At 40.3% G+C, this 26,274-nt stretch overlaps 1 protein-coding gene across 23 annotated transcripts in view; it reads left to right on the forward strand.

Annotated features, from left to right (window-relative positions):
- Positions 1-26,274, forward strand: part of PARD3 (par-3 family cell polarity regulator) — a 651,879-nt gene that overhangs the window by 464,950 nt on the left and 160,655 nt on the right. For 18 of the 23 annotated variants that reach the window (XM_055308634.1, XM_055308637.1, XM_055308639.1 and 15 more), the window contains one exon: positions 25,805-25,915. The exons of 3 other annotated variants lie outside the window; for them this stretch is intronic. In XM_055308634.1, the coding sequence (XP_055164609.1) occupies positions 25,805-25,915 (111 nt within the window). Of the gene's footprint in view, positions 1-737; positions 855-25,804; positions 25,916-26,274 lie in introns of those variants that run through there. 2 more of the 23 variants (XM_055308642.1, XM_055308643.1) reach the window with 1 other exon arrangement.

Consider the following 26,274-nt stretch of genomic DNA (forward strand, 5'->3'; position numbering starts at 1 on the left):
AATCTGTCCTCTAGAAGGAGAGAGATCTATAATTTGTTTCCAAGGCGTTCATTTTTGAAGGAAAGGGACAGCATTTGTCAGCAACGTGTTTTTGCCTTAGTTTCCATCTTCAAATGACGATAATCCACAGAATGATAAAACCCTAAAATTCTATTAGGACAGTGTTCTCAGACAGTAAGCGTTAAAGATGATGTGTTGCCCTTTTTTCAGCCCTGGAATATATATAATTTGATATTGCTTTGCCTAAAAGATTAGGATGGTTCTCTTTTGAATATGGTAGAATTGTCCCCACTCTCAAACTGGAGGTTTCTTAGAAGGGACCTTCCCATGCATGCCGCAGGTTCACTTTGTGCTTTTGTCCCTATGTGATGGCTGAGAACCTATTGCTGTAGGAAGCTAAAGCAAAAGTAATGTTGCAATGTTACCATTAAAATCAAATCCTCCAATTACAGTTAAAATGATTACCTGGTTCCTTGCAGCACTGTTTTATTCACTTCTGTAAGAGGAAATAGGTAATTTAGTTTGAAACCTTGTTTGGTTGAAATCAGATACACTGCTTTCTTTCCCCTTTTAGATAATGATAGTTTTCAGAATACAATGAACATGATCAGATTTTAAGACTTAATGTTGTAGCCTGGATTACACTCTAAACTTTGAGAGAATAACAAACAGGAATGACTGTTGCTTCCCTTACCTGTACTTACTAACTGTGTGTCTATACCGTGTTTCTCATTTAGCCTTGCCAAACTGAAGCCTGAGAAGAGATGAACAACAAACCAGATTCAAAAAGGTCTTGAGAAGCACATATTGCACAGTTGATTTTTAAAACAAACAATAAATTTACTTTTAATGAATTCTTAGTGGCTGTTGACGAATTTTGTTTACGACATCAGCAGTTTTGATGGTCTGGTAATTTCCATATTAATCAATTTGGAACTTTTTCATCTTGATTTCAAGCTTGGGGGTTTAAATTACTGCTTGAAAAGGCAGAGAAGTGTTTTTTCCTATCATTTTTATTAGCCCCTTTTCATAGTGGAAAACCATAGTCTAGCTGCTGGCGTATTCAGAAGTCATCAGCACACACCAATCCCATGTTAGAATCTGCTTTCAAGACGAAGTAATGTACCAGTTTGGTTTCTTGTATAACATGGTGGCTGAGGACACAAGCAGGTGGCAGGTGAACAGTTCAAGGGCAGGGAGGCCTATGGGTTGGGACTATCACCCATAGTTGATAACCAAATTGGCCAGGTTGCCAGGTACTTTTGAGCAAAGTTTAGTCCGTTTGTAGGTTAGAGGGTTTAGACAAAAGATAGGAGGTTAGGAAAAGAGGTATCTGTGCCGGGGGTTGGCTGACCCAGCAAGTCCTTCCTGGGAAAAAGTAGAGATACTTTAGCAAATAGTAATTCTGAGGTTTGCTAACACCCCGGGGAGCTAAGAGCACACACTCTTTTATAACAGTGTTTCTGGAAAGAGTCTACGTGACTGAGGATTGTAATCACACCTATCTGAACAAGCAGGTGGGTCTCAGCCTGTCCTTCCTTTAGGAGGAAGCCTTCTGCTTACAAGAAGCCTTAACTCAACACTTCTCCATTCTTCATGTCTTCAGAATTATAGACAGGGCTCTATCTAGTTAGCTTTATTCTCTGAGAATGTTGGGATTGTATTGTACTTGAAAACAAATGTGGTGATGAAGCAGAGAACCATTTGCTAAAGGGTGTTTTGGAGCTGGGTTGTGTGCCAGTGAGGACAGGACTTTGCTCAGACTTGGCAGCAGCTGCAGCCCAGCCTCACCCCCTAGCCCCGCCAGGCAAAAGCCCTCACCTGTATCACAGGAAGGAGGCACCTATAACCGTGTTTATTTGTTGATGTTGGAAATAGCGGGGCTTGTAGATTTTTATGGCTCGGGCCTAATTGCCCTTTGGGTGAATGTGACCAGTTTCACATTGGCACTCAGTCTAAACTGGGGCTGGTTTAGGGAATGCAGTTAAAATACATCTGTGGAAATGTCTACCCAGCTATATGAGAGACAGGCACAATACTTTCCAATAGAAAAGAAGAACTTAACGAGGGGTTTTTGCATAATTTTACTTGTTTTCTCCTGGGTGAGCTGGACAGAGACCGGCCTTCTTGTGTGAAGACACGTACTGGGAGGATCCCTCTGGATAAGTTTCACATTTGTAAATCCCAAGGATTTAATATATGCTTCTTCTAATTCGAGTGGAAACAGAGGTTCCCATTTTTAACACAGGAAAATAAGTGTCAGACTGACCTGATAGCAAAGCCAAGTTCTAGGGTAGCTGACATCATATTCTTCTAGAATTATTCTTTTTTTTTTTTTTTTTTTGTTAGCAGTTTTAAATAGAGAACCTCTGACATCTACAGCACGGAAACTGACTGCGAGGGAGCCAGAGGAGTCACAAAGCATGACGGCTAGGCCTTTCTAAGACCTTTCCTGATGCTCCTTAATGCTGCTTTTCCACAGACCTGCAGCATGAATATAGAATGCGAGTGTCAAGGATGACACCTACTTTATAGTCTCTGTAAAGCAAACCCTTTCGTAAAAGAAATTTTTGACAGTTCTGAGATGCTAAGTCAATTTCAATTCCAGACGGTGTGGAAAATGGAATCTTTTTTTCTGCAATTGATGTGAAAATTGAAGGCTAGTGACTATTCACTCTCTAATAACACAGGGTAAATAAATACTATCACACCACTGAAAAATGTACTGGAAGACAGGCCAAGCTAATGACATTTATCAAAACATGTATTGGAAATATTCTTTCTGAATGTTTTTATTTGTTACCATTAGAGGTTCTGCATCTTTCACATTAAACATAATGGACTCAAGTACCTGGTATTCCTAAATATATTTTTGTCAAGCCACAAATTATTGTATAAAGGTGATTGTTTGATTCTTTCAAATAGTATTTTAAAGAATTCGCTGGGGAAGTGACCTCTTACATAATTGAATGTTGGATGGTTTTCTTCTGACCTATTTAATAATAGCCAATTTAGAAACAAAAGACTAAAATTGGATTAAATTCCCTATCATAGTGAATTGGCCGTGTCTCCTGGTAACCTTTCTGCTTGCATGTTTTGTGGGCTGGATGCACCGCTGAGGGCTCCCCACACCCAGAGCAGAGCCCAGAGCAGCTCTGCACTTTCTTGCCCCATGGGCATGGCTCCAGCGAGCCTTTCGGGGTCCCTGCAGAGTAGGGCAGCACTGCCCTTCTCTCCTGGGCCACGTGGCGCTGTCCCTTCCCCAGCTTAGAGCAGAGTCAACTCCTACCTCATGTTCCCGCCTATGCATTATCACAAACCCTTTGAGAAATGTGCATTTGTCATCTCCATCTTCCTGTTCTCTCTTAAACTCCCTTCTTTGAAGCCCCAGCCCCTTCGCCCTGCCCCCCATCCCCCGTGGCCTCCTCACGGCTGAGTCTCCCCTAGGCCCTGCCTTGGTCCCCCGGACCTTGGCGTGGGGGCTCCTGGGCTCCTCTGAGGTCCCCCGGGCCGGGCGCTCGGCCTGTCTTCTGGCCACTCTGGGTCGTCCTCACTGTGGGGTCTGAGATCCACTCTGCCCCTCCGGTACCGGGGTGCCCCCCAGACTCAGTCCTTGGTGCTTTTCTCTCTTTCCCTTTGCAGTAACACAGGATGTTTAGATTCGTAGGAAACGGAGCCTCCAAGCTCTAAGTACAGTCTATGGGCAGGTGACCCACAAATGCACGTCTCCTGCCCACGCATCTTCCGTGATCTGTACATATATGGGTCCTCCGGCTTCTTCACTTGCTCGCTTGAACGTCGACACCTAGCGTGCTGCCAACTCACTTCCCAGTATTTCTTCCCTCCTCAGATAATTGCAGCTCCAGTTTAGGTCACTTGTTTAGCTCCGAAGCCTTCAGGTAATCCTTGGCTCTTGTGTTTTCTGCACATTCCACATCCAGTTTATTCATGAACAACAACAAAGGCCCATTTACTTCATCATTTCTACGGAGCTCAGGAGCTCTGGTCCTTCAGTCCCCACCTGCATCCTGTCTCCTGCATGTCAGCAGCGATCCTCCAGCCACCCTCCCTGCCTCCCCCTGCTCCCCTGCAGTATGCTCTCAACGCAGCAGCTAGAAGTCACATCATCTCGTTCTCCTCTCTCTGCTCAGCCCCTGGCAGGTGTCCAAGTACATTCAGAGGAGAGGTCGAAATCTGTAGAGTCAACTGTTGGCTCCCCCATGACTTGTCTCCCACCTCCCACCCCTCAGGCCTCGCTCCTTCTCTTGCCTTTGTGAACCTCACTGCAGTTGCACTGCCCACCCCCCCCCCCTGCCCAACTGTGGGTCTCAGCGCCTTCGTCCTTGCTCATCGTTCTACCTGAAATAATCTGTTCTCAGCTTCTCATAGGTTCATGGGTGTCCGCTTTTAGGGGTAACTCTCCAGCCTTGCTCAGCAGCACTCCCTCCCACCTATCACTTCCTGTCCCGCTCTTTGGCATCACTTCTCTGTGCACTCACTACTGCCTCACATGCATGTTATCACGCGTGGTGTAATGATTGGTTGCCAACAGCAGGCTGGGTTAACCTTGCCTCTGCTGTACCACTTGCAGGCTGAGTGGTGCGTAGTCAGGGCCCAGGAAGCCCAACGGATGTCAGGGTGCCCGTCCTCCGGCTTCCGGTGGCCAGTCTCTGCCTCTAGGCCTGAGACTTCCAGGCTGTGGCAGGAAGCTCTGCTGCTCTGTGCAGGACTGCTGGAGGGCCTTGGTCATGACCTCCGCAGTGCACTCGTCAGCCAGTGTGAGTCAAGAGAGCCACTACCCTCGCTATTTTGTGTGTACCCCAGAGAGAGAGGCCAAGCAACACCCTTTCCCAGCACCCAGAGTTTGCCTGTGGCATTGAGCTCCCCTTGGCCACAGTAGTAACAGGCTTGAGACACTGCTTTTGGGCTGCCTTTCCCTGCACATCCCGTCTTCACTCCTCTACCGCTCCATTAAACTAAGCCCTGAATCCTTATCTCAGGATCTGCTTCAGGTGAAATCCAGACTGTTGAATGAATGAATGAATGAATAAAGTTCCCTGAGTAAGTGGTGACAGTGTATGTGATGAATTTCTACCTGGAATAATTTTACAGCTTATGACAAGCTACCACACCAGGGCAGTGCTGCTGTTTGCTCCCATCGTTGGAAGATGATGTCATTTCCAAAGCTTGCCTGTGACTGATCAAGACAGTCCCCAGAGAGCAGGCCTTTTCACGCTCCATAGGTCTGCATCATGTCCTTTGGTTTATTGTTCAAGTTACCGTTTTCCCTGCTCTTAGTAGCCATAAATGATTTAAGTATTCTCCATTACATCAGACTTTTTTTAAAAAGGTACAGTTCCAAATTGAAGCTTTCATGGCAAGCAGTATCTTTGAGGGGGTCACAGATTCAAGCAAGGAGTAAATGTTAAAATTGCCCTATTCGTGCCTTCCTGAGCCTTAAAATGCCAGGCTCTGGAGATGGTGTAAGATTCTGTCTCTAAAAGAAGTCAAACCCTCGTTTTACTCCTCAAGAGCTTCCTGAGCAGCAGAGTGAGCTGGTGAAAGGTCCCTCCCTTCTGAAGGCCATGCCCATATAGCCCTTTACAGGCTGGGTCACCTGTGGGCACCACCACAGACAGATGGTGCTCTGGAGCTCTCCCCTTTCCCTACTAGCCGGGTTGGGCGGGGGGCATGGAGCTAAGCACGTGGGGGCCGGCCTCCTGAGGCCTAGGATAGTCTGATTCTTAAATGAGGTTTATCTCCTTAGTTGCTCCTGCAATGCCATCTTTAATTTTCCATATTAAATAAATATTAAATATTATATATTAGGATATATATCATATGTAATATTATACTATATAATATTATAACTTTCATCTCTTCTATGTTAAAAATATTGCCTCTTTCTGGTTCATGTATGAATTTCAGTCCTAAAAAAAAAATAGTAAAAGATCAAGTTTACACTCACTGTACAAACACAGGAACGGGGGCTTTGAAATGAAATGAACTGATGTAAACTAACTGCATAAACTAACTGCATAATGCTTTCTGTATTAAGGCTTCTCTATTTCTACTCTTCCAGTTAATTTAGAGTGTTATTCACTATCACCTTTTGGCACCTGTTTCTGATTTTGTTGGGGAACATGATGGTCGTGAGGACTTCCCTAAAGAGAAGAGGTGTCCCTCATGCATTGTATTTCCACCAGTACCATGGCAAGCAGTTAGTATTCATTGAGTGTTGATACTGGTGGACAGTCCGCTGAGAACATTATTTCAATGACCTATTTAATCTTCACAATAACCCTTTAGGGTAGGTGCTCTTTTTAATCACATATTATGGATAAAGAAGGTAAACACAAAGGTTCAGGGGGGTACTGATGACAAAGGTTCACCAGGGGTCGGGTCCAGTGGCAGAGCCAGACTGAGTGTGAATACCGACCCACCCCTAAAGCCATGTTCCAAACCACTCTGCTGGGCTTCTTCCATCAGGTTGTACTGCCCTGGACCCTGTTTGAGAGCCAAGATTGCTAGAGGTTCATCATGTGAAGTGGCATTGCTAGTGTAGGCTCTGAAAAAATAGAGATCCCTGCTGCTAGCTGGGAATGTGGAAGTTGGTATCTTCTGGGCCCAGCTTTTAAGTTTTGTTTCTATCTGATTTCTTAGCGTCCTCTATCTGTGGTCCTTTCTCTCCCAGAATAGTTCATAAGTTACTCAGGAATTTTGTTGTGAATTTAAAATTTACTAATTGCCATATCCCTTCTCCCGCACCTGACCCTCAAACCTGTCCATACTATCTATATCTTGAATGCTAGAATGAATGAATGAATGAATAAATAAATAAATAAATAAATAAATAAATAAATGAGGCTTTATGCTTGCTCTCTTCTTTCGAGATGGCCATATAGTCCTACCTGTTTTTATACCTCATTTTCCCCTTGCTGTATATTAACCCTTTTTATGCCTCAGATCTTACTGTACTCCTGTTGTTTCTTTCATTTCCCCCCGTTAAAACAATCGTGAGGGCATGTGTGTTCGAAGTCTTTATCTCCTCTCAAATCTTCTGATTTTTCCCTATGTTCCTGTCCTTTTCACCCACACCCTGTCAGTGCCACCTGGGTCAGCAACCTTGCCGATCCTTGGGTGTGCCACAGAGACCACAGCTCGGTATTTAGTGCTCTGCCCCTTGGAAGACCAGTGGGGCTCGGCACTTCCTGCCTCTCCAGCGCCTCTGCTCCTTATGTCTGTCTGGATCCTTGTACCTGGCCTTGGCAAATTTCCACTGCTGCTTGAAGAAAGGGAAATAATCTTTTATCTAATTCCTGCTTGTATCATGCTTTAGTCTTGGGAAAGCATCCCAAGTTAACTTTTGAATTCCTAGGATTTCAGGTTTCTTTTTTATTTTATCTCTTCTAGGGTATAGTGTTAAAAACATTTTTAAAATTGAGGAAATGATAGCACCAATTTAACCTTAATGAGGTTGATTGTGCAGGTTTTAAAAAAGTAAATTTTGAACCCATGGTAAGATAGGTATTCTGACAGGAGGACATGTTCCTTTGATGAACTTTCTAGAACATAGCAGCAGCCAGATGATTAGCACGTTGGCAAAGCATTGATAATAATTTCTGCAGGATGTTGTCTGCTACCCACCTGAGTTGTCCCAGCCACACTGAGGGAAAGGAGATCGCCCTCAGATTTGGTTTGCTGCATCTCAGCATCCAGGTAAGTGTATTTGCAAATGGGCAGTAAATCTCCTGATGGGCAATCATATTCCAGCACTTAATGACAAGTGTCCTACTAAAGATTAATTTTCACTGCTCCTTTGCAAGTTGCTGGTGAGAGCCACAGATCTGAAGCCAAGGAAATGTACACCCTGGTGCCTCGATGGGTGCTCCTGGCAAGAAGAGCCAGCTTCCTGACGTGGAGCCAGGGGTGGGCTCCTGGCCCTGATCACTGCTGTGGGGAATAGCTTCACTCTCCTACTGTGTTCCCTCCTGTCTCCCCCAGCCAGCTAGAGTTGCATGTACTCTGAGGCAAGGCCAGAAAACATGCATCCACATGCCTTGTGCAAAGAACTGGGTCAGTGCGATGACTTCTGAGCCTTATACTTCTCACCTGGTTTCTGCTGGTGAGCACGTGGGACTTTTCCAAGGCTTCTTATGGAGTATATGTGATTTCTTAGTACCTTTGAGGTAAAACCATTAATTTGTGCATTCAACAAATGTTTACTGGAGGCTTTCTGTCTGCCAGGCACCATTTCAGGGGCAGGGATTTGGGGGTAACTGAGAGAAGACAGGCTCTGCCCCAGTGGCCCTTGTGGAGGCTCTGTGGGAGCTCAGAGCAAATGTGCATGGTCCAGACAAGGAATCAGTCACCTCCCTCCAGAAGATGGCATTAAAACTCAGATCCAAAAGATGTTCTCTCTTTTTCAAGGGGTTTTTTGGGGAAAAGGAGAATTTTGCATCAGTGGGATTCAGAGTCTTGATATGATCCTCAGCAAGAAATATATTTCGTCTTGCAAGCCAGTGGACGTACACACACAAGTAACTGAACGTTTCACAGAGTCATCCTTGCCTCTGTGTCCTGTGCTCTGATTCCCTTGCTGAGAGGCAGCTGAGTAAGTGGTTAAGGGCCTGGACTCTGCAGTTAGATCACTTGGGTCCCATTACCAGGTGTACACTCAGCAGCCTCAGGTTCAGAGCAAGTTAATTAACCTCTTTGTGCTTTACTTTTCTCACTTGTAAAGTATGGACAATAATGGTACCTGTCCCCCCCCCCCCCAGAACCCCTCCTGGTACAAAAAAAGAAAGTACTATGTGAAGGTTAGCTGCTTTTGACATTACTATTATTATTCTGTAATTTACTTCTTTGAAAATGCTAAGTGAGTCCTACCATGTCAATTTTACATAGCTAATGGGTTACAACACACAATTGAAAGATACTACTTAGGTGGTGGAAATCCTGTAGGTTTGCAGAGGATGGGAGTGAGGGATGAGCTGCTAGGGAGGCGGGTGGCCTGTCATAAAGGACTCATGGTATAGTTTGTATCTGATGCTAGAACAATGAGAGGCCATTCAGGAGAATGGATTGGTTAAATTTACATTTTTAAGAAAATTAATAGAGGACTGTAGCAACAATTTGTGGAGTGAACTTAGGAGCTGGCCCAAAGTGTATGCCAGGAACTCAGGTAGACAACTGTTATAAAAATCATGGCCAGCCATGGCGGTGGCCACGGGGTCAGGGATAGGATGTGTATTTCTCAGGAGGAATCCGGGAGTTTGGTGATTTGATAGATGTAAAAAATGAGAGAAAAATAAAAAACAGTAAGAAATAATTCCTATGGTTTTGGCCTGAGAAACTAGATTGATGGTGGTTACACTGACTAGAAAACCCTGGAGGAGCATCATATTTGGACGAAATGTGACCTGTTGAATCTGACTTGTACTTGTCTGTGGCGATACACCCCAGTGGAGATCCCTAGTGAGCATGTGAGCAGGAGGAGGGGCTGTGGATGTGTGGAAGTCAAAGACAGAAAAGGTGACATTTGAAACCATGACAGAGTATTCGTGGAAGGGCTGTCTGGACCTGTGCGTGCAGGGAAGGAGGAGCAGGTGAAGGCCAGGGACCTGGGGACCCTTCGCATATTAGCTGGACCCCACCAGCTTCAGGTGGGGAGGGGAGTGTGATGACCAAGGAGAGGCTGCTGCAGATAAAAACCAGAAGATTATGATCATTAAAGTCGAGACAAGAGTATGTCTTGTATTAATTAGAAGGATATTGTGAACAGTGTTTCTGCTGAGAAGTCAGAAGTACTCATGGCCCTGGCTGCATGGGAGTTACTAGCGTCAGTGGGGGGGGTCTCTGACCGGTTGTGAATGGTTACCCGTTTTATGTCACGTACTTTAGAGTTTCTGTGGGATGCCAGTAGAGACAGAATCTCTTGACCTTCATGCTTGTTCCAAGTTAAAGTTATAATATATTAATTCCTGTTGTAAGAAGCAAACTCTTTTTTTCCAACACTCTACACAAACACAGAAAACTGTGCCAGATTTCTATATTTTTGAAGAAGAGAAATAACATGCTAAGTGACGTGTTAATCCCAATTGAAGATTTTCACAAAGAATTACAGAAATTAGGATATGCAGGATTAATTTTTTTAAGTAACTTGTTACCGAAATATAACTTGGAAGAGAAATTTAATGACTGTTTTTGTTGACTATGGGATCACTTCTTCAGTGGTGAGAGAATTTCTCATCTGTCTCTGTCTTATCTTTCCTCCTTTGTGTTGGCAGGTATGTCGCTGCTGAGCATGTGACCAGAGTGAGTGTGGATCATGATGACGTCAGCTGCTCTAAATTATAATAAGACCTTAGTTCCAATTTTCTCTCATGCTTACAAAACAGTAAAAGTACTGAGGTCAGATAAACAGCTTGCTTCCTCAAAGTGCCAGCTTTAAAATGACCATTTTTGAAAGTCTTTTTTTTTTTTTTAATTATGGCATTTAACCATTATAATGCATAAGCAGGAATCCTCACTCTATGCTCACAGACATTCTTAGACTCTGTCTCCCAGGACCTGTTTTCTCAAAATTCACGAGGGCTTTCATTCCTGTGGCTTAAAAACAAAAATGAAAACAAAAAGCTGATTTACAGATCTTTGTGTTTCAAGGCAACACTGTTCATATCTTATGTTCTATCCAAGGGGATGTAAAGTTTTGGATATATTCAAGCTATTAATGCTTTATGTAAACTATTGAAATTGATATATTGAGTGTGTGCCCATTTCTGGTTTGCTGCCTTTTCTGGATGGGCTTTGCCTATCTGCATCATTTAAAAAAACTTTTTATTTTTTACAGGCATTTTTAATATTATTCATTCTATATGTTATGCACATTATAGTCATAGTTACATTCAAAAACGTTTCAACTAGATTGCTTTCTGGGAATATATTTCCCATGAAAATATAGAATTATGTGTATTTCCTGCTGTGACATTATTTTGATTTCTTTTATATTTTCAATAATAAAATATTATAAACTAAGTACTATTTTTTAAAAAGTAGAAAACGTACATAACTAGTTAGCTGGTTTTTGGTCATAGATACCATTGCAGTCTTTAAATAGTTTACTACTAAGATTTTAAATCTGCCTTCTCAGCTTTCATGAACAAAATAGAAAAAAATGTACATAACATTTTCCCTGTGGAACTCTTTTTTGGAAAGGTCTCATGTTCAAATATAGTTTTATCCATACGGGACTTATTATCTTTACTGTCAAATCTTTATGCTTTTCTTCTTAGAGTAGACCCCTATCTGTTGAGTCTGGCAACATCCGTTTGAATGTTATTTTTCTTGTGAGATGGAAGTTATGTCATTTACTAAAGCAGAATTTTCATACTATTTTCAGGTCAGCAGTGGGAAAACACCTTTTCATTTCGAAGTGTCCTCTACTGTATAGACATGCAGCTGACAGGCAGCCATCTAAGTTAGAGACGAACTCTTATTAGCAGCAAGGTAATAGAAAGTGTGCGAAGGTGCCTCCAGTCACCAACCGTAGAATACCCAAATAGCATCAGAAACAATGAGGAGAAAATGAAAATCATTTCTGACTCATGGAATGTTGTTTTCTTCTCAATTTCATACTCAAGAATCTTTCAGCTGGGTAGCTGGCCTGAAGAAATGAGGCTTCGTGTGGGTGGTTATTTTCACTTGTCTCCATTAATTCTGCTCTTGTACTCTTGGAAGGCATTGGCTCCCTCCTGCCACCCATCATCTACCCTGCATTGACTTTGAGGGTGACATGTTGAGAAGCAGATTAGTTTCTGGGAACTGTGGGGTTGAATAGTGAGGTATTGATGTGAGGATGGGGTCATTTACAAAGATGTTGCAAAGAATGTTTTTTCCTTTTCTGTTTCGAACACCAAATATATGAAAGAAAACTCTCCTTCTTGCCTTTTTATCTCCATGACTTTATCTGTGACAAATTGTTCTGGTTGCGGCACAGACCCAAGTAACTGTCATTTAAACAAGACAAGGCTTGTCTCTGATTTAGAAGAAGCCTGGAGATTGGCAGTCCGAGGCTTGTGTGATAGGCCCAGAATGTCAGCAGTGCCACTACCTTCCATTTATTCAGCCAGTCTTACTATATTTTTCTTTATTTTTTTAATTGTGGTAAGATAGCCATAATATTTACCATCTTTAAGTGTACTGTTCAGGGGCATTAACATTCCCATTGCCACTCAGCTATCACTACCACAAACATCCAGAACTCTCTTCATCTCACACAACTGAAACTGTGTCCTTTAAACACCAAACCCATGTCCCCTCCCCCTACCCATCATAACCACCATTCTGCTTTCTGTCTCTTTGAATTGGATTATTCTAGATACTTCATATAAGTGGAATCATATGACGTTTATGGTATTTATCCTTTGTCACTGGCTTATTTCACTTAGCATAGTATCCTCTAGATCCATCCATGTTGTAGCATGTGACAGAATTTCCTTTCTTTTTAATGCTGAATAATATTCCACTGTGCATATACCTCACATTCTGCTTATCCAGTCATCTGTTGACAGACATTCAGTTCACATCCATCTTTTAACGTTTGTGAATAATGTCATTATGAACATGAGCGTCTTAAACATGTATTTCTACCCCGGTTGTCACTTCATAGTTACAGCTCTAGCCAGCTTGTCAGAATTCTAAGCAAGAAGAAACAGGAAGGGGAAAAGGGAATTTTCAGGGGGAATTGGCCTCCTTTGTACAGATCATTCCCAGAAGTCCCATATCAAGTTCTCTGAGCCAGAATTTAACAATAACGATAATAAATAAAATAGTTCATGTTTATTGAGAGCCTATTTGTATAAAAGAAGACTGCATGTATAATTCATATAATTTATTTCATTCGCAATATAAACCTATGAGGGTGGTCACATTTTACTAAAGAGGAAGTTGAGACTCAGAGAATTTAAGCGAGTTGTCCAAGCAGAGTGAGTCATATGGCTGTGCATCTCATAGCTAATAAGAGGCAAAGCTGGGATTTTGACCCAGAAATCTGGCTCCACTGTTTATGCTCTTAACTACTGTCTTCTACTGTCTTCTGTTCCTATTCTCAAAGGAGGCTGGGGCAAGTAGTTTCATCTCAAGTAGGCATGTTTCCTCTCCCTGCCAAATCAGGGTTTCACTCCTAAGCAGGAGAAGGAGAATGTGTGTAGGCTGCAGCTAGCAGCACCTGCTATGCAGTCGGCCACTGTGAATTACCTTTCTAACTCACTGTTTCTGGAGGTAGGTGGCCTCAGGCTTCTGAAATTGCATCTGCTTTATAGCACTGGGCTACTGTTCACCGTCATTCCACTGTGCTGGCTAAGACTAGCCATGACTGGCTTAACCAGAAAGACAGAGAGTGGACCACAAATACTGGAAAATCTTCTTATATCTACCACTTGAAATGGTCATGGTCTTCCCAACTTATCTTAGAGGAGCTTCCTAGACATGGAGGAAGGAATGAATATATAGATATTTCTGTACAAAATCACATCTATTATTTATTGAGTGGTGATTTCTCCCAACCGTGTGTTACATGCTTTAAAACATGATTGCATTTTATCTTTGCTACTATTTTTATTAGCATTTTTATCATTTAATAGTGCCAGTTGTCATGCATCAAATAACCTATGTCTTTCTGATTCTGGAATACAATCACTTAATCAGTTGATATATTGACTTTGGTGCCTTTTTAACCTAGCTGGTTTGTTTTGAAGATTTTATTTATTTATTTGATGGGGGTTGGGGGGGAGAGAGAGAGAGAGAGAGAGCATGCATAAGTAGGGAGGAGGAGCAGAGGGAGAGGAAGAGGGAGAAGCAGATCCCCTGCTGAACAGGGAGACCGATGTGGGGCTTGGTCCCAGGACCCTGAGATCATGACCTGAGCCAAAGGCAGACGTATAACCACTGAGCCACCCAGGTGCACCGACCTAACTAGTTTTTATGGATACATTCCCCAAATGTACTTGGATTATAGCATGCTAGATCTTGTTTTCTGGGACTTAGTTACCTGCATTCAACCTTAACCATCTCAGTAGAAGATGATTTCTTTCTTTAGTGTTTAGGAAGTAGTCCTGAAATAAACGGGGCATTCAGGAATGACGATATACCTTTTATTATCCTTTGAGTCCTCTTTTTAGTCTTTGTAAATAATGAGGATATTGCATTGAACTTAGTTGTTTATCTTAAACCCTAGCCAAGTGGTTCTCAGCCCCCAGGGTTTTGCCCCATAGACTTGTGGCAGTGTCTGATGACTTACTTGGTTGTCACCAGAGGGGAGGAGTGCTGGTGGCATGTAGTGGTTAGAGGCCACAGATGCTGCTGAACACCTTATGATTCATGAGAGACCCTCACCCCCACCCCACTGTCCCGGATGGTCTGGACCAAAATTTCAGTAATGTCCAGGTTGGAAAAACATTGCCTCTGACCAAGTACAACTGGTATGTGACATGTACTTGAGTTGTTGATCTTCAGACGAGCTATACCCAAAGGCTTCCATGTCTTATGTCTGGTTGTCCTTGGATCCCCATGAGCAGCTCATTTCAGTTGTCATTCATTCATGTGGAAGTACACTGCCCTGGGCATTTTGGTGGATGCTTACGAGTTAAAATTACACTGAAAACATTCAAGTATTTTACACTCTTTTTGGTGTTTCACCATAAAAAATGCTTAGATAGTGATCTTTCTTAGTTTTCAGTGTAGTACATAAATGTTTTACTTCATGGACTGGCAGCATATAGAATAACATGAAGAACCTAAGAGACATTCAAAGAGGTTGAGGTCAGTCTAAGGAGGAGAAGAGTGTTCTGTGATAGAAAGAATTGTGGGAGGGGGGGAGGGGGGAATCCCTCAGCAGTTTGGTGCCTGCTTTCAGCCCAGGGCATGATCCTGGAGGCCTAGGATCGAGTCCCACATCGGGCTCCCTGCATGGAGCCTGCTCCTCCCTCTGCCTGTGTCTCTGCCTCTCTCTGTCTCTGTCTCTGTCTCTCTCTGTGCCCCTCATGAATGAATAAATCAAATGAATGAATGAATGAATGAATGAGGGATGTGGATTTGAAGCTCTGTCTGCCCAGCCCAGCCCTGCCACCCCCAGACCTCACCCATCAGCCTCCAGTTTCCATTCACACATTTCCTTCTCATGTTCTTCTAAGAACTAAATGATAGAATATGTATGGAAAGCTTTTTGGAATTGTAGGATACTTACACCTGTCAGCTCGTGTTGTTAAGTTCTTTTCTCACCGTCCCTTTTCCCCTTAGATGAATTATTCCTGCATTAGTTTATCAGTTTCTAGATAGGTATTCTGAGTGCCTTTGCTAAAAAGGATGTATGGGTTATTTCTGCCCTTTGGGGTAGAAGTATGTCTGTTTCTATTATACACTCTCCTCAATAAAGTGAAGTTTGCTAATACCCTGTGATTATACACACTGATTTAGGCCAGACGGTTTCAAACGTCAGCCAAGGAAATGCAGCAGGATGATGTCCCATAAAAGCCACTGTGACTGGGGAGACTTGAGAATTTAAACTGATACCCGTGGTCCTGGCTCTGGTGCTGGGACAGTTTGTGGGACAAACAGGGTGCACTCTTGCAGAGCTGCACATCTTGCCTCGTGCTTCAGTGAGGAGGAGCCTTAGGCCACAGGGCAAGAAGTGCAGGCGACACCGCGCTGAGGAGACAGGGAGAAGCTGGGGTCAGAGAAGTTCCAGGCCAGTGTCCAGATCCACAGGTTCTATATTGAAACATGGTGGGTTGAGCTCTTTAGTCAAATAAGGAGAAATGTGGTGGTTGGCCCTTTGTCACCATCCATGTTCCCTTACCGTGGGGGCTGTGCTGACTGGAGACCGGATGGGAAACATGTCTCCTTGTTCTGAGGCCTTGTCAGTCTAGCCCCGAGGCCGCCCAGGATTTCAGATCCTGCTTACCAGCTGTGCTCCAGGCTGCTGTGGAGTCGCCAGAACTAGACCGTGCTGGGCAACCCGGAGCGGTCAGTCATGGCACGGACAGGGAAGGCATCCTTTCTGGAGCAGGGCCATTTTGCCACATTCTGGTGTCACACGGTCCTCTTCGGCATGTGCAAGACTCCTCAGGCCCCAGGTGTGCTGCAGGAACACTGACTTGCCCCAGATGTGTGGCCTGGAGGCCTGTATTCCTTGAAAGGATGTTGTGACTCAGGGAACCTGAGGGGATGGCTGGGGAGGCCAGGGAGGCTGGGGCAGCCAGCGGCCCCCACAAGACTCTGCTCGCCCCTTCCTGCTCCAAGAATTCAGTGCAGCCTGCAGCTCATGCCCCGCAGAGCGTTCGGTGGCCCTTATCAAATGTGTCAGCTCCCTAATATTAAATCTGCATATGCAAAAGCTGAAAATTGAAAGTCTGTGCCTCTAATTTACTCTGTAGAGAGCGTTCTCTAAGAAATGTGAATCAACAGAAATTGTTTCTTCTCATCAACAGAAAAAAGTGCTGACTGACACCTTAACTTCACAGATAATGAGATCTTTGGGGAAGTTTTAATCTTTCAAAGTTTCCAGGAGCTATACAAAAGCTCTGTTCCCCTCCCATCCCCCTGTCTTCAATGACCATATTTTCTGCCTCTGTCACTTCCCTTTGCTCTGTAAACATAGAAGCATAGAACATATTTGAGAGTGTTTGAACCATACCTGGAACTAAATATCTCCTCTGAGTAGTTAAAACTTGGAATTTGAATTGCAGTGCGTATTTACTTGAGGGTGAATATTTCCAACTCAAAAAAGATATTCTTAAATTGTCCAAGTTTGCATTGCCGCATAAGCATTTACAACTTGATTGTCAATTTGAGTATCAGGCCATGGCAATAAAAATTATTAGGATTATCTTTGGTACTAAGTGCTCCTGATTCTTTGTCCTAATAGAAAATAAAGGTGTAGAGTAAAACATTTTTCTACCTTTTACTTTTTCTTTTTTCAAGTGCCCTTTTGAATAGATGTGTTTTTTGACTTAGGTCTCATTAGCATTTCTTATGGGGACTGCCTTTGGGGTAATACCACTTATTAAGTTGTTCTGATGCTTTCGGAAAAGGAAAACCATGGTAACCAGATGTAGAGTATGATTATTTGCTTCTAACCTGGCAAAGTATTGGATTTAACAAAAGAAGCTTAATAGAAATGTTCAGATTGACCCTTCTCATCACTTGGGCTGCTTAGAGCTCAATCAATCTCTCATTATTATCAGAGTTATTCGAGCAAAGGCAGCAGTGATAGTATTTTTCATAATCACTTCTTGAGTCAAATGTAATTTGCAATTTGGAGTATTGTATTATGAAACAATAATGCATTAAAACGAACAGTGCAAGAATTAGGAGTATAGTAGTAAAGAAAGGATCTGGCGAAGTAGTTGTGTGAAAGGCACTTTCAAAATCATTGTAAGTGGACATGACTGATTTCAATGCCAAATTAAGCATTTAGAAAAATCAGAATTATGTGTTGTTTTTGCTATGTTTAGGTATGTATGTTTATTTTATATATATAATTTATTATAAAGTCAAAGTAGTTAAAGGGGAAACAAAAAATATATTTTGCATATTATTTGCATCTGCATGTTTGAGGTTTTGGGATTCATGTGGTTTGATTACCTGTGTGGCTATATGTTGAAAAAAAGTAAGGTGTATCAAGCCTTATAAAAATCTTGTGTGGAACAGTAATTACTAACTGACCCCATTTTACAAAGGGAATTTATTTGCTACAGAAAATATGTCATGTAGCCTATGAACTAGCTGATGCCTGAAAAGCTTTAATATCATAATTAAGATATATTTCCACTCATCATCTGTCCTTTTACTTGAATGGCTCTAAGTACAGATTATAAATATTATTTCAGTTATTTATGTTTTTATCTTATGTTTTGAAAGATTACTGTGATTGCTTGTTTCTTTTTTTCTTATCTATCTAGATTCCATGCTCATGTGTGTGTGTGTGTTTGGGTTTGGAGTTGTTTTTAAGATATTTGGGACTTACAATGATTCTTGTAAAATTAAAATTGATAATGTGCTGGGTTCAATTTCTTCATTGTTGTTTTAATATTTCCTTGTTCATATCCTTCCAGGACTCCTGAAGTGTCATGTTACATCCTTGATTAGATAACAGGCTATGGCAGGGGAAGAGTGCACTTATAAGGACACTTAATAGAGTCCTGAAAAGGATGTGTTGTCCATTAAGGGCACGCTGCATGTCTAATGTCTGTTCTAGCTTGGTTAAGTAGAGCTAGGCTATTCTAGCTTGGTTAGGTGAAAGCTGTGGTTTTTTTGTTTGTGTTTTTTTTTTTATATTTTTTTGATTTTTTTGATTTTTAAAGATTTTATTTATTTAATCATGAGACACCCAGAGAGAGAGAGAGAGGCAGAGACACAGGCAGAGGGAGAAGCAGGCTCCATGCAGGGAGCCCGATGTGGGACTCCATCCTGGGTCTCCAGGATCATACCCGGGCTGAAGGTGGCGCTAAACCGCTGGGCCACCAGGGCTGCCCTGTTTGTGTTTTTTTAAAAGGGTTCTTTTTTTTTCTGGCTATCAAGCAACCCAAATTTAGTTTATTAAATCTAATCAGACTAGCACTGATGAAAACTGTACACAATCAGAACTGTACAAAATTCTCGAATTTGTGAATCTCCTTTTAAAGAGAACCCCTGCTAAACTCTGCCAAGTTAAAACTGCATCCCATTTTATAAAAGCACTATCAAGTTGTCATGTACCCTTTCTAAGCCTCCGTTCTCATCATTGTTGATTACTAAGTTTTTTTTTTTTTTTTTGCCTAAATAGGAGCTTTCTGTTTTTCATAATCAGCTTCTCTTCCCTGATTCATCCAGCATTGCCACAATCTACTGCTGAGCAAATCAATGTGCTATCATGGTAGCGATTTCTTAAAATGTCACTAAAATATGTAAGATCCTGAATGGAAAGGACATATGAGAAGTGACTTGTTTTTTTTTTTTTTCTTATTTATAAAATGGAGGCTGAGGCACAAAAAAAAGGGCCAGAAACTATGAATGTGTTATTACAAATGATAAATGCATGTGGTGAATTCTTGCTGTTTACCCTTTGATTGGGTTTGGACAGTTTCACATGCTTCTCTGTTGCCTGGCAGTATTTGCATATGTCAGTACAGACAATTTGGACTTATGGGGCAACATTGCATTTAGAAATATTGGCAGGGGCCTAGCAATGGGCATGGGGGTAGTTTTTCCGATCCTTTCCAATGGTTGGGGATCAGTTCTTGATGTTGCCTCCAGATTCCTGGCCTTCATAGACAAGTTCCATTTGGGAACAATGTCCTTTGGATCTCATTGCTGCAGGAAATGCAAGATTTATCTCATTTATTTCAACAAAGATGGTTTGCTTGGCTGCTCTAATTATAATAGCATAAAATGACTGCCTGGTTCCTCAAGTTTTTGATGTGGCTGGTGTGGTTAAAAAAGAAGTCTTGGGTCTAAAGTCTGGTTCTGCTACTTACTTGCTATCTGGCCTGTGAAATCATTAAATTCTCCTGAAGCTTCCCCTAAAGAGAAGGATGATAACACCTGCCTCACATGCTGGTTGTGGAAATCAATGAGATAAAGTACATAATAAAAATTCAATAAATTCTAGTTCAATGTAATGAAGTAATCAAAAGAGCATTCAACAGGTGTTCAATTATATGTATCACTTAGGATTTACATAAAGTGAACTTCATAGGTCTGGAAATTTCAATTTTTCTAGGAGTATCTGAGTTCAGACCCACTGAGATCTCTTGAGCTAGCTGTGAGGTGACCTGAACTCTGTCCCTAGTTTGCAGTGTGACTTGGGGCAGCTCTGCATACCTCTTGGTCCTCAGTTTTTGTTTGTCAAATACAAACATTGACTGATCATTAGGCTTTAGTTTTCAGAAACGCGCACATATACCCTCAGTGTATATGGGTAAGAGTGTGGTAGAGCAATCTGCAAAGATACATGGTTAGATTTTTTTTTTCAAGCAGAATTTAGAACAGTTTAAGACTTTAAGACAAAAATAAATTCATAATTGTATAAGAGAGTGATGAGTTGAGAGAACTCAATGCTGATAACTAAGATTGAACCAGAATTAATTGAAAAGATTTTCTAGAGAAACTTGGATCAAAACCATTTAGGAAAAATATGACACAAAATATGATGACAGAGGAATGGTGTTAAAAGCTCATGATTTTGCTTTGATTTTAGTGAACATTGTGTTTCTGAGGCATTGCAGAGAGTTTGATTGGAACATACTGCAGAATCTTGAATCCAGCTCATTTAACAGCTAATATCTCTCAAAGGTCTTTAGGGTAAATGGCAGCATTGACACAACAGTCAATGGTCAAAGACAGATTAGCACACTGGCTATACTAACTGTGTCTACAAAGAATACCTGGAGGTTTCAAAAAGAGATAATGAGTTTCCAGAGAAAGGAAAAGATTGAATCATGTGATGGTGCAAAAATACAGAAATAAAGGGCAAAATACAGGGCAGGGTATTGAGTTAGATGACCATGTTGACCACTCCAGTGTCGAAGTTCGGTGTTGGGAGAGAACGGATGGTTTCTGGTCACTGATAACTGAATTTGTATTTGAGCAATTTCAGTTCTCTCCCCCAGGCAAGCAGTATCATTTAACCTACCCACTAGGGTAAATAGTAAGGCAAGAATTGTAACAAAGCCTCCTTAGGAATGAAGATCTTGGTGATGAGCAGTGAGAAATACCAACTTTCTAGGTGACATTTCAGTGATTTTTGTTTTTGAAGAAAGTCTTATTTTAAAAATTATTCCTCAAAGCTTATAAGATAATTGGTGTTGGATATTCCGTTCATCGATTTTTAAGTATGGCAGAAGATTTTTAAGACTTCTACTATATCAAGTTTTCAAATATGATACTAGGAAAATCCACTTCATTACACATCCAATTATATTTTTATTTTATTTATAGTAGGATACTGTGTGTTATATCACTCAGCATAATTTTTTCTGAAGGTCTCTAATTTTAGTAGCAATATAATAGCAAGATATTTCAATGTTATTTATATTGCAGAGAGAATTAGGTTAATTTGCTAAAAACTGAAATGATGATGGTTCAATAGCATGAAATTCTTATCAATAAATTTTTAATGACAGTTATTTCTATATGAAAACAAGAGAATTTTGTTACGATCCTTTGTTATTGCTTTTTTTTTCCTTTTTCCTCATTCATCAACAAGTGCATGTTTTGCCCATTATTCTTTACTATAGTAATAAATACGGCCGATCTGGCAGTTGGCAATGATCTCATTTGTAATGCGTCATAGTGAAACCCATTTAGCAGATTACTTGGAGCTTACTTTAGCTGAATGAAAACATTGCTGTATTCTTTATGAAGAAAGTCATATGTTTAAGAAGTGTTAAGAATTGTATTCTGATAAGACAGGTCTCATCCGGCTGTATCTTTCTGGGAAGGAGTCTTCAGGGGCTTGGTGGCATTTTTTCATTGCGTTTTCTTCGTGCAGCCACACTTCTGAAATTGTTCTCTATCAACATCTTCTTAAGCTATTTTTTCTTTTTGTCTCCATGTTAGTTTGTTTTATTTTGCTTTTGAGAGAGAGAGAACACATGAGCAGGGGGAAAAGGAGAGAGAGAATCTCAAGCAGACTCCCTGCTGAGTGTGGAGCCTGTCACATGTCTCATGACCCTGTCTCATGCCCCTGAGATCCTGACCTGAGCGGAAATCGGGAGTTTGCTGCTTAACTGACCAAGTTACCCTGGCACCTGTGTCTCCATGTTTTTAAAAAGTCATTCCCTTATGTTAATACATCCTAAGATATGACTAGAAAATTCTTCCTGAGGAGGTGCAGTCTGACCACTTTCTATTCTAGCATCACATTCATTGGATAGTGGAGCTTTCTGTTTAAACCTGTTGCAGGTGGGCAGTTAGTCAGAAGGCAGTTCCTAAAACTGATCCTTTGCTGAAAATGGGTTTTCTTCCTGGACATACCATTATTACCTGATTTTTTTCAGCTTTGCTGTTCTTTGGAAAGTGACCCATTTAAATTCACCTGTGGCTTTTAAAAGATAATAAATTAAATGTAATTGGTATCTTCCAAGTTTTAAGCTGCTTGCTATTAAATGATTGTTTTCATAAGTTGACCCCTGACTTCAGCTGTGACACTGACTTTGCTAGTACATGTGTAGCTAAAATTTTTCAGTAATGTCCCCCCTCTTTTCAGGAAGAATTAAACAACTATAATTTTTTTAAAAAGATTTTATTTATTTATTGACACAGAGGGAGAGAGGCAGAGACACAAACAGAGGGAGAAGCAGGCTCCATGCAGAGAGCCCAGTGTGGGACTCGATCCAGGGTCTCCAGGATCACACCCCAGGCTGCAGGCAGCACCAAACCGCTGTGCCGCCAGGGCTGCCCTAAACAACTATAAATTAACGAAACACTGGAATATGTTGGCAATGAGAGTGAATGAGGGCATAGCTCTGTTCTTTATCTTTTTATGCTCTAGAATGATCAATATATTTTTTTCGCCTCTTTATTCTGTCAAAAAATTACAGCTAAGGGACTCATTTTTATCCCAATTATAAAGTAATCTGCTGTGCTTTTTAGGACGGCTTAAAGAAATCACATGATTTATTAACTCAAGTAGGCATTAAAGGAAATGTCCAAATGGTAACCTATAAACATTTTATCTGTCCTTCCTTTGCATTTTAATATCAGTCTTGAATTTATAATTTCAAACGAAAGGTATACTATAACAGTTTGATAATAAAATAGTATATTTTGGTGATTCAGGGACAGCCTAGGACACTAATATTTTCATATCAAATAAATGAGAAAAAAATTCAGTTCTTAAATCTGAGTCTAGATTCACTTTTTTATTCTTTTTAATCCTGCATACTTAAAAGTTGAAAGCTCATAGACTGAGATCTAAAACTGAAAGTTTTGGGATCCCTGGGTGGTGCAGTGGTTTGGCGCCTGCCTTTGGCCCAGGGCGCGATCCTGGAGACCCAGGATCGAATCCCACATCGGGCTCCCGGTGCATGGAGCCTGCTTCTCCCTCTGCCTGTGTCTCTGCCTCTCTCTCTCTCTCTCTATCATAAATAAATAAAAATTAAAAAAAAAATAAAACTGAAAGTTTTTCCACAAAGTAGGCTCAAGATCATGTAAAAAAAAATAAAAGATCTAATATAGCTAATTAAGCTCAGTGTTAAGTTTGGGACCAAAAATATTTAAACGGTATTAAAACATGGAAAAGCCAACCACTCTCAGTTTTTTCTCATATTATTAGCTCAAAGGGATGATGTACATGATCTTCCTATAAGATTAAACTATAACTTTTGGTGCAGAGAGACATACAGTTGATCCCTGAACAGCACAGGGGCTGGGGTGCTAAACTCCTGCATAGTTGAAAATCCATGTGTGACTTTTTACTCCCCGTAAACTTAACTAGGAATAGCCAACTATTGACCTGAAGCCTTACTGATAATGTAAATAGTCAACCGACACATATTTTATATGTGTTACATATTTTATATGTGTTACATATTATATTCCTACACTAAAGTAAGCTCTTAGAGAAAAGAGAATGTTCTTAAGATAATCATAAGGAAGAGAAAATACATATACAGTGCTGTAGCGTATTTATCAAAAAAAAAAAAAATCCGGGTATAAGTGGATCTATGTTGTTCAGGGGTCAACTGTGTATCTTGTGTCATGGCATCGGGTTTCTTAACTAGGCTATAGGTTTGAATGTAAGTAATCTAGAATATGAACCAGCACAGTCTTTAAAAGCAACACAAAATAGGTCAATGTGGCAACATTGTATCATTGGAGGGATATTGATGAACTGAAAAACTTAATGATTAAAATGGTTTACCTTTAGGAATCCATCTTGCCAGTAAATATTATGGGTTAAGACTTGAACTTACACTTTTCTTAATGTCAGAAATACACTTTATATTTCCAGATGTCTTAGTGTTGCAAAATTTTCAAGATGGAAATACATGGAAGCTTTAATACCATCTACATGCTGATGATGCTCAGATTAATTTGTCCAGCTTTCATGCTCTCCCTTGAACCCCCTGTAGATGCTTAATAAATTTTTGTCAAATGAAGGAACATTATGTTTTAAATGTTGGCTCCTGCTGAGATGTATCAGTTTTTTATGTTCGCTCTTTCATTTATTTATTAACTCATTCTATAAAGTTAGTCATTATGCCTCTTAGGCATTATTGATATATTAACAAAAATAAAGGCAAAGTGTTTATTTTTAATGCTTTGTATTTATTAATTTTAAAAGCATTGTACGTATTTTATCCCTTGTGAGAAGTGGTCAGTTCTTAGGAATTTCTTTCCTCTTTTTCTTTTTTGCAATTGCAATGATCTTCCAGTTTCTAGATACCATTACAATTTAAGGATAGATTTGCTTTATAGAAATTAATTTTGTAGGCAGTTTTGAATGCTTTCTAATAATGTAATTTTAAAGGAAGAGTGATGGTGATATTTTGACTTTTTTTTCTATTTTAAGATTTTAAAAACATTATCTTTTATTTATAAACCCCTCTGCAAACAGTGTTACTTTAGTAAATATTCCCATGTACACTTCATGTATAAACCAGTATTTGAAATCAGATTCATGTTAATAGAAGAAAGACCTATGCTACCAACCAGGTTATTAATTAAAATACTTCTTTTTTCTTTTACATCAGTTTTGGAATAGCCTTTTTTTTTTTTTACTCCTCCTCTTCAGTATGATTAATTGTACAGCATAAGCCAGATTCCTACTTTGTCCTCTGAAAAAAATATGCAATATATTTTATGTATTTATGAATGCTTAGTTGAGTAACTGCCTATAAAAGATTTTTGTTAAACATCTAGTGACTACATGACTAGGATGAGTATTATTTGAGGGTATGTAGTACATACATTCCAGGCAACATGCTCTTTTTTAGAGAAAAGCAACAGAGCAAGACAAAGAATTTATAGCAAATCTAGGCTCCTGAGATATTTTGGATGCCAGAATGGAGTATTAGTGTTTTTGTAGAGAGCCTCCAGCTCCGTGGCCATCTGTGAAAGTTTGTGTGGACTGGTTTTTGAATCTGTTCCTCATGTTTGTTTTTGATCAGATATAGAGTTTGAAGGCAAAGATGCCACATTCAGCAATTACTTTTCATTGGTTTCCAGAATCGAATTTGATGAGGATGCCTTAAAGCTTTCAACTTCATAAGCTCAAAGTGTTATAGCAATGTAAATTATCCTTTGTACCTTAAACCTTGCAAACATGGCCTTGTTTGTCAATTTTTAAACTATGATAAATGTTTCCAATAAACCTGACTGTGAAAATAAAGAAGACTAGTTGTTTATGGAGAGATTATTAAGTAGATGATTGTGAATTATCATTCTTTAGTCACAAGAGCAACCCATTCTAATGCAGATTTTTGGCCTCTAGCATTTGAGGTTTTCAGCATTCAGTTCTATACATTTAGTAATTGTGCAGTAAGGATTAACTGCAAAGTTGCTTATTTTTGTTTTGCCAAAAGAAAAGTGAGGATTGAGGCCATTTTCAAAAGGGTTGTCTCTGGAGAGTTGCAATTAAAAATGAATCTAATAATGCTGATTGAAAATATTCATAATGGGCAAAAACTAGAGAATTGCAGGAGGCCTTTTGGCCCTCATTTTGAGCAAGCTCGCATTTCATTGAGTACATATGTCTTTGTCACAAAAGAATGAAAACTCATTTTGTATATATTGACAAGTTAGAATTTTTTGTTATCAACAGGTTTGGCAAACATCGAAAAGATGACAAGATTGAGAAAACGGGTAAAATAAAAATACAGGACTCCCTTACGTCAGAAGAGGAGAGGATACGAATGAAGCAGGAACAGGAGAGGTAGACTTCAACCATTTGACTAAACTCACCAGATAGAGCTTTTTGTCCTTTCTACTCTTCTTTCTTTTTCTTTTTCTTTTTTTTTCCTAATATGAAGAATTTATTCTCAAAAGGGGTTTTTAGTTTTTTGGTGTCAGTCCAAATATTGATGGTTGTGGGATTAATGTAAAGAAAGATTAAAAAAAAAACATGTATATTTATTTGAGGCATTAAAGTGAATTTAATGGTTAAGATATTTGCCTAAAAGATAGTAGGGCATATTAAATGAATTAAATAAACGTTAAGACTAAATTTATGATCACATTTAAAATCACAAAGAAATATTTACAAAGTTCCATTTCATTTATCTATGAGTATAT

This window comes from Nyctereutes procyonoides, unplaced genomic scaffold (genome assembly GCF_905146905.1).
Source record: "Nyctereutes procyonoides isolate TBG_1078 unplaced genomic scaffold, NYPRO_anot_genome, whole genome shotgun sequence".
NCBI classification, from domain to species: domain Eukaryota; kingdom Metazoa; phylum Chordata; class Mammalia; order Carnivora; family Canidae; genus Nyctereutes; species Nyctereutes procyonoides.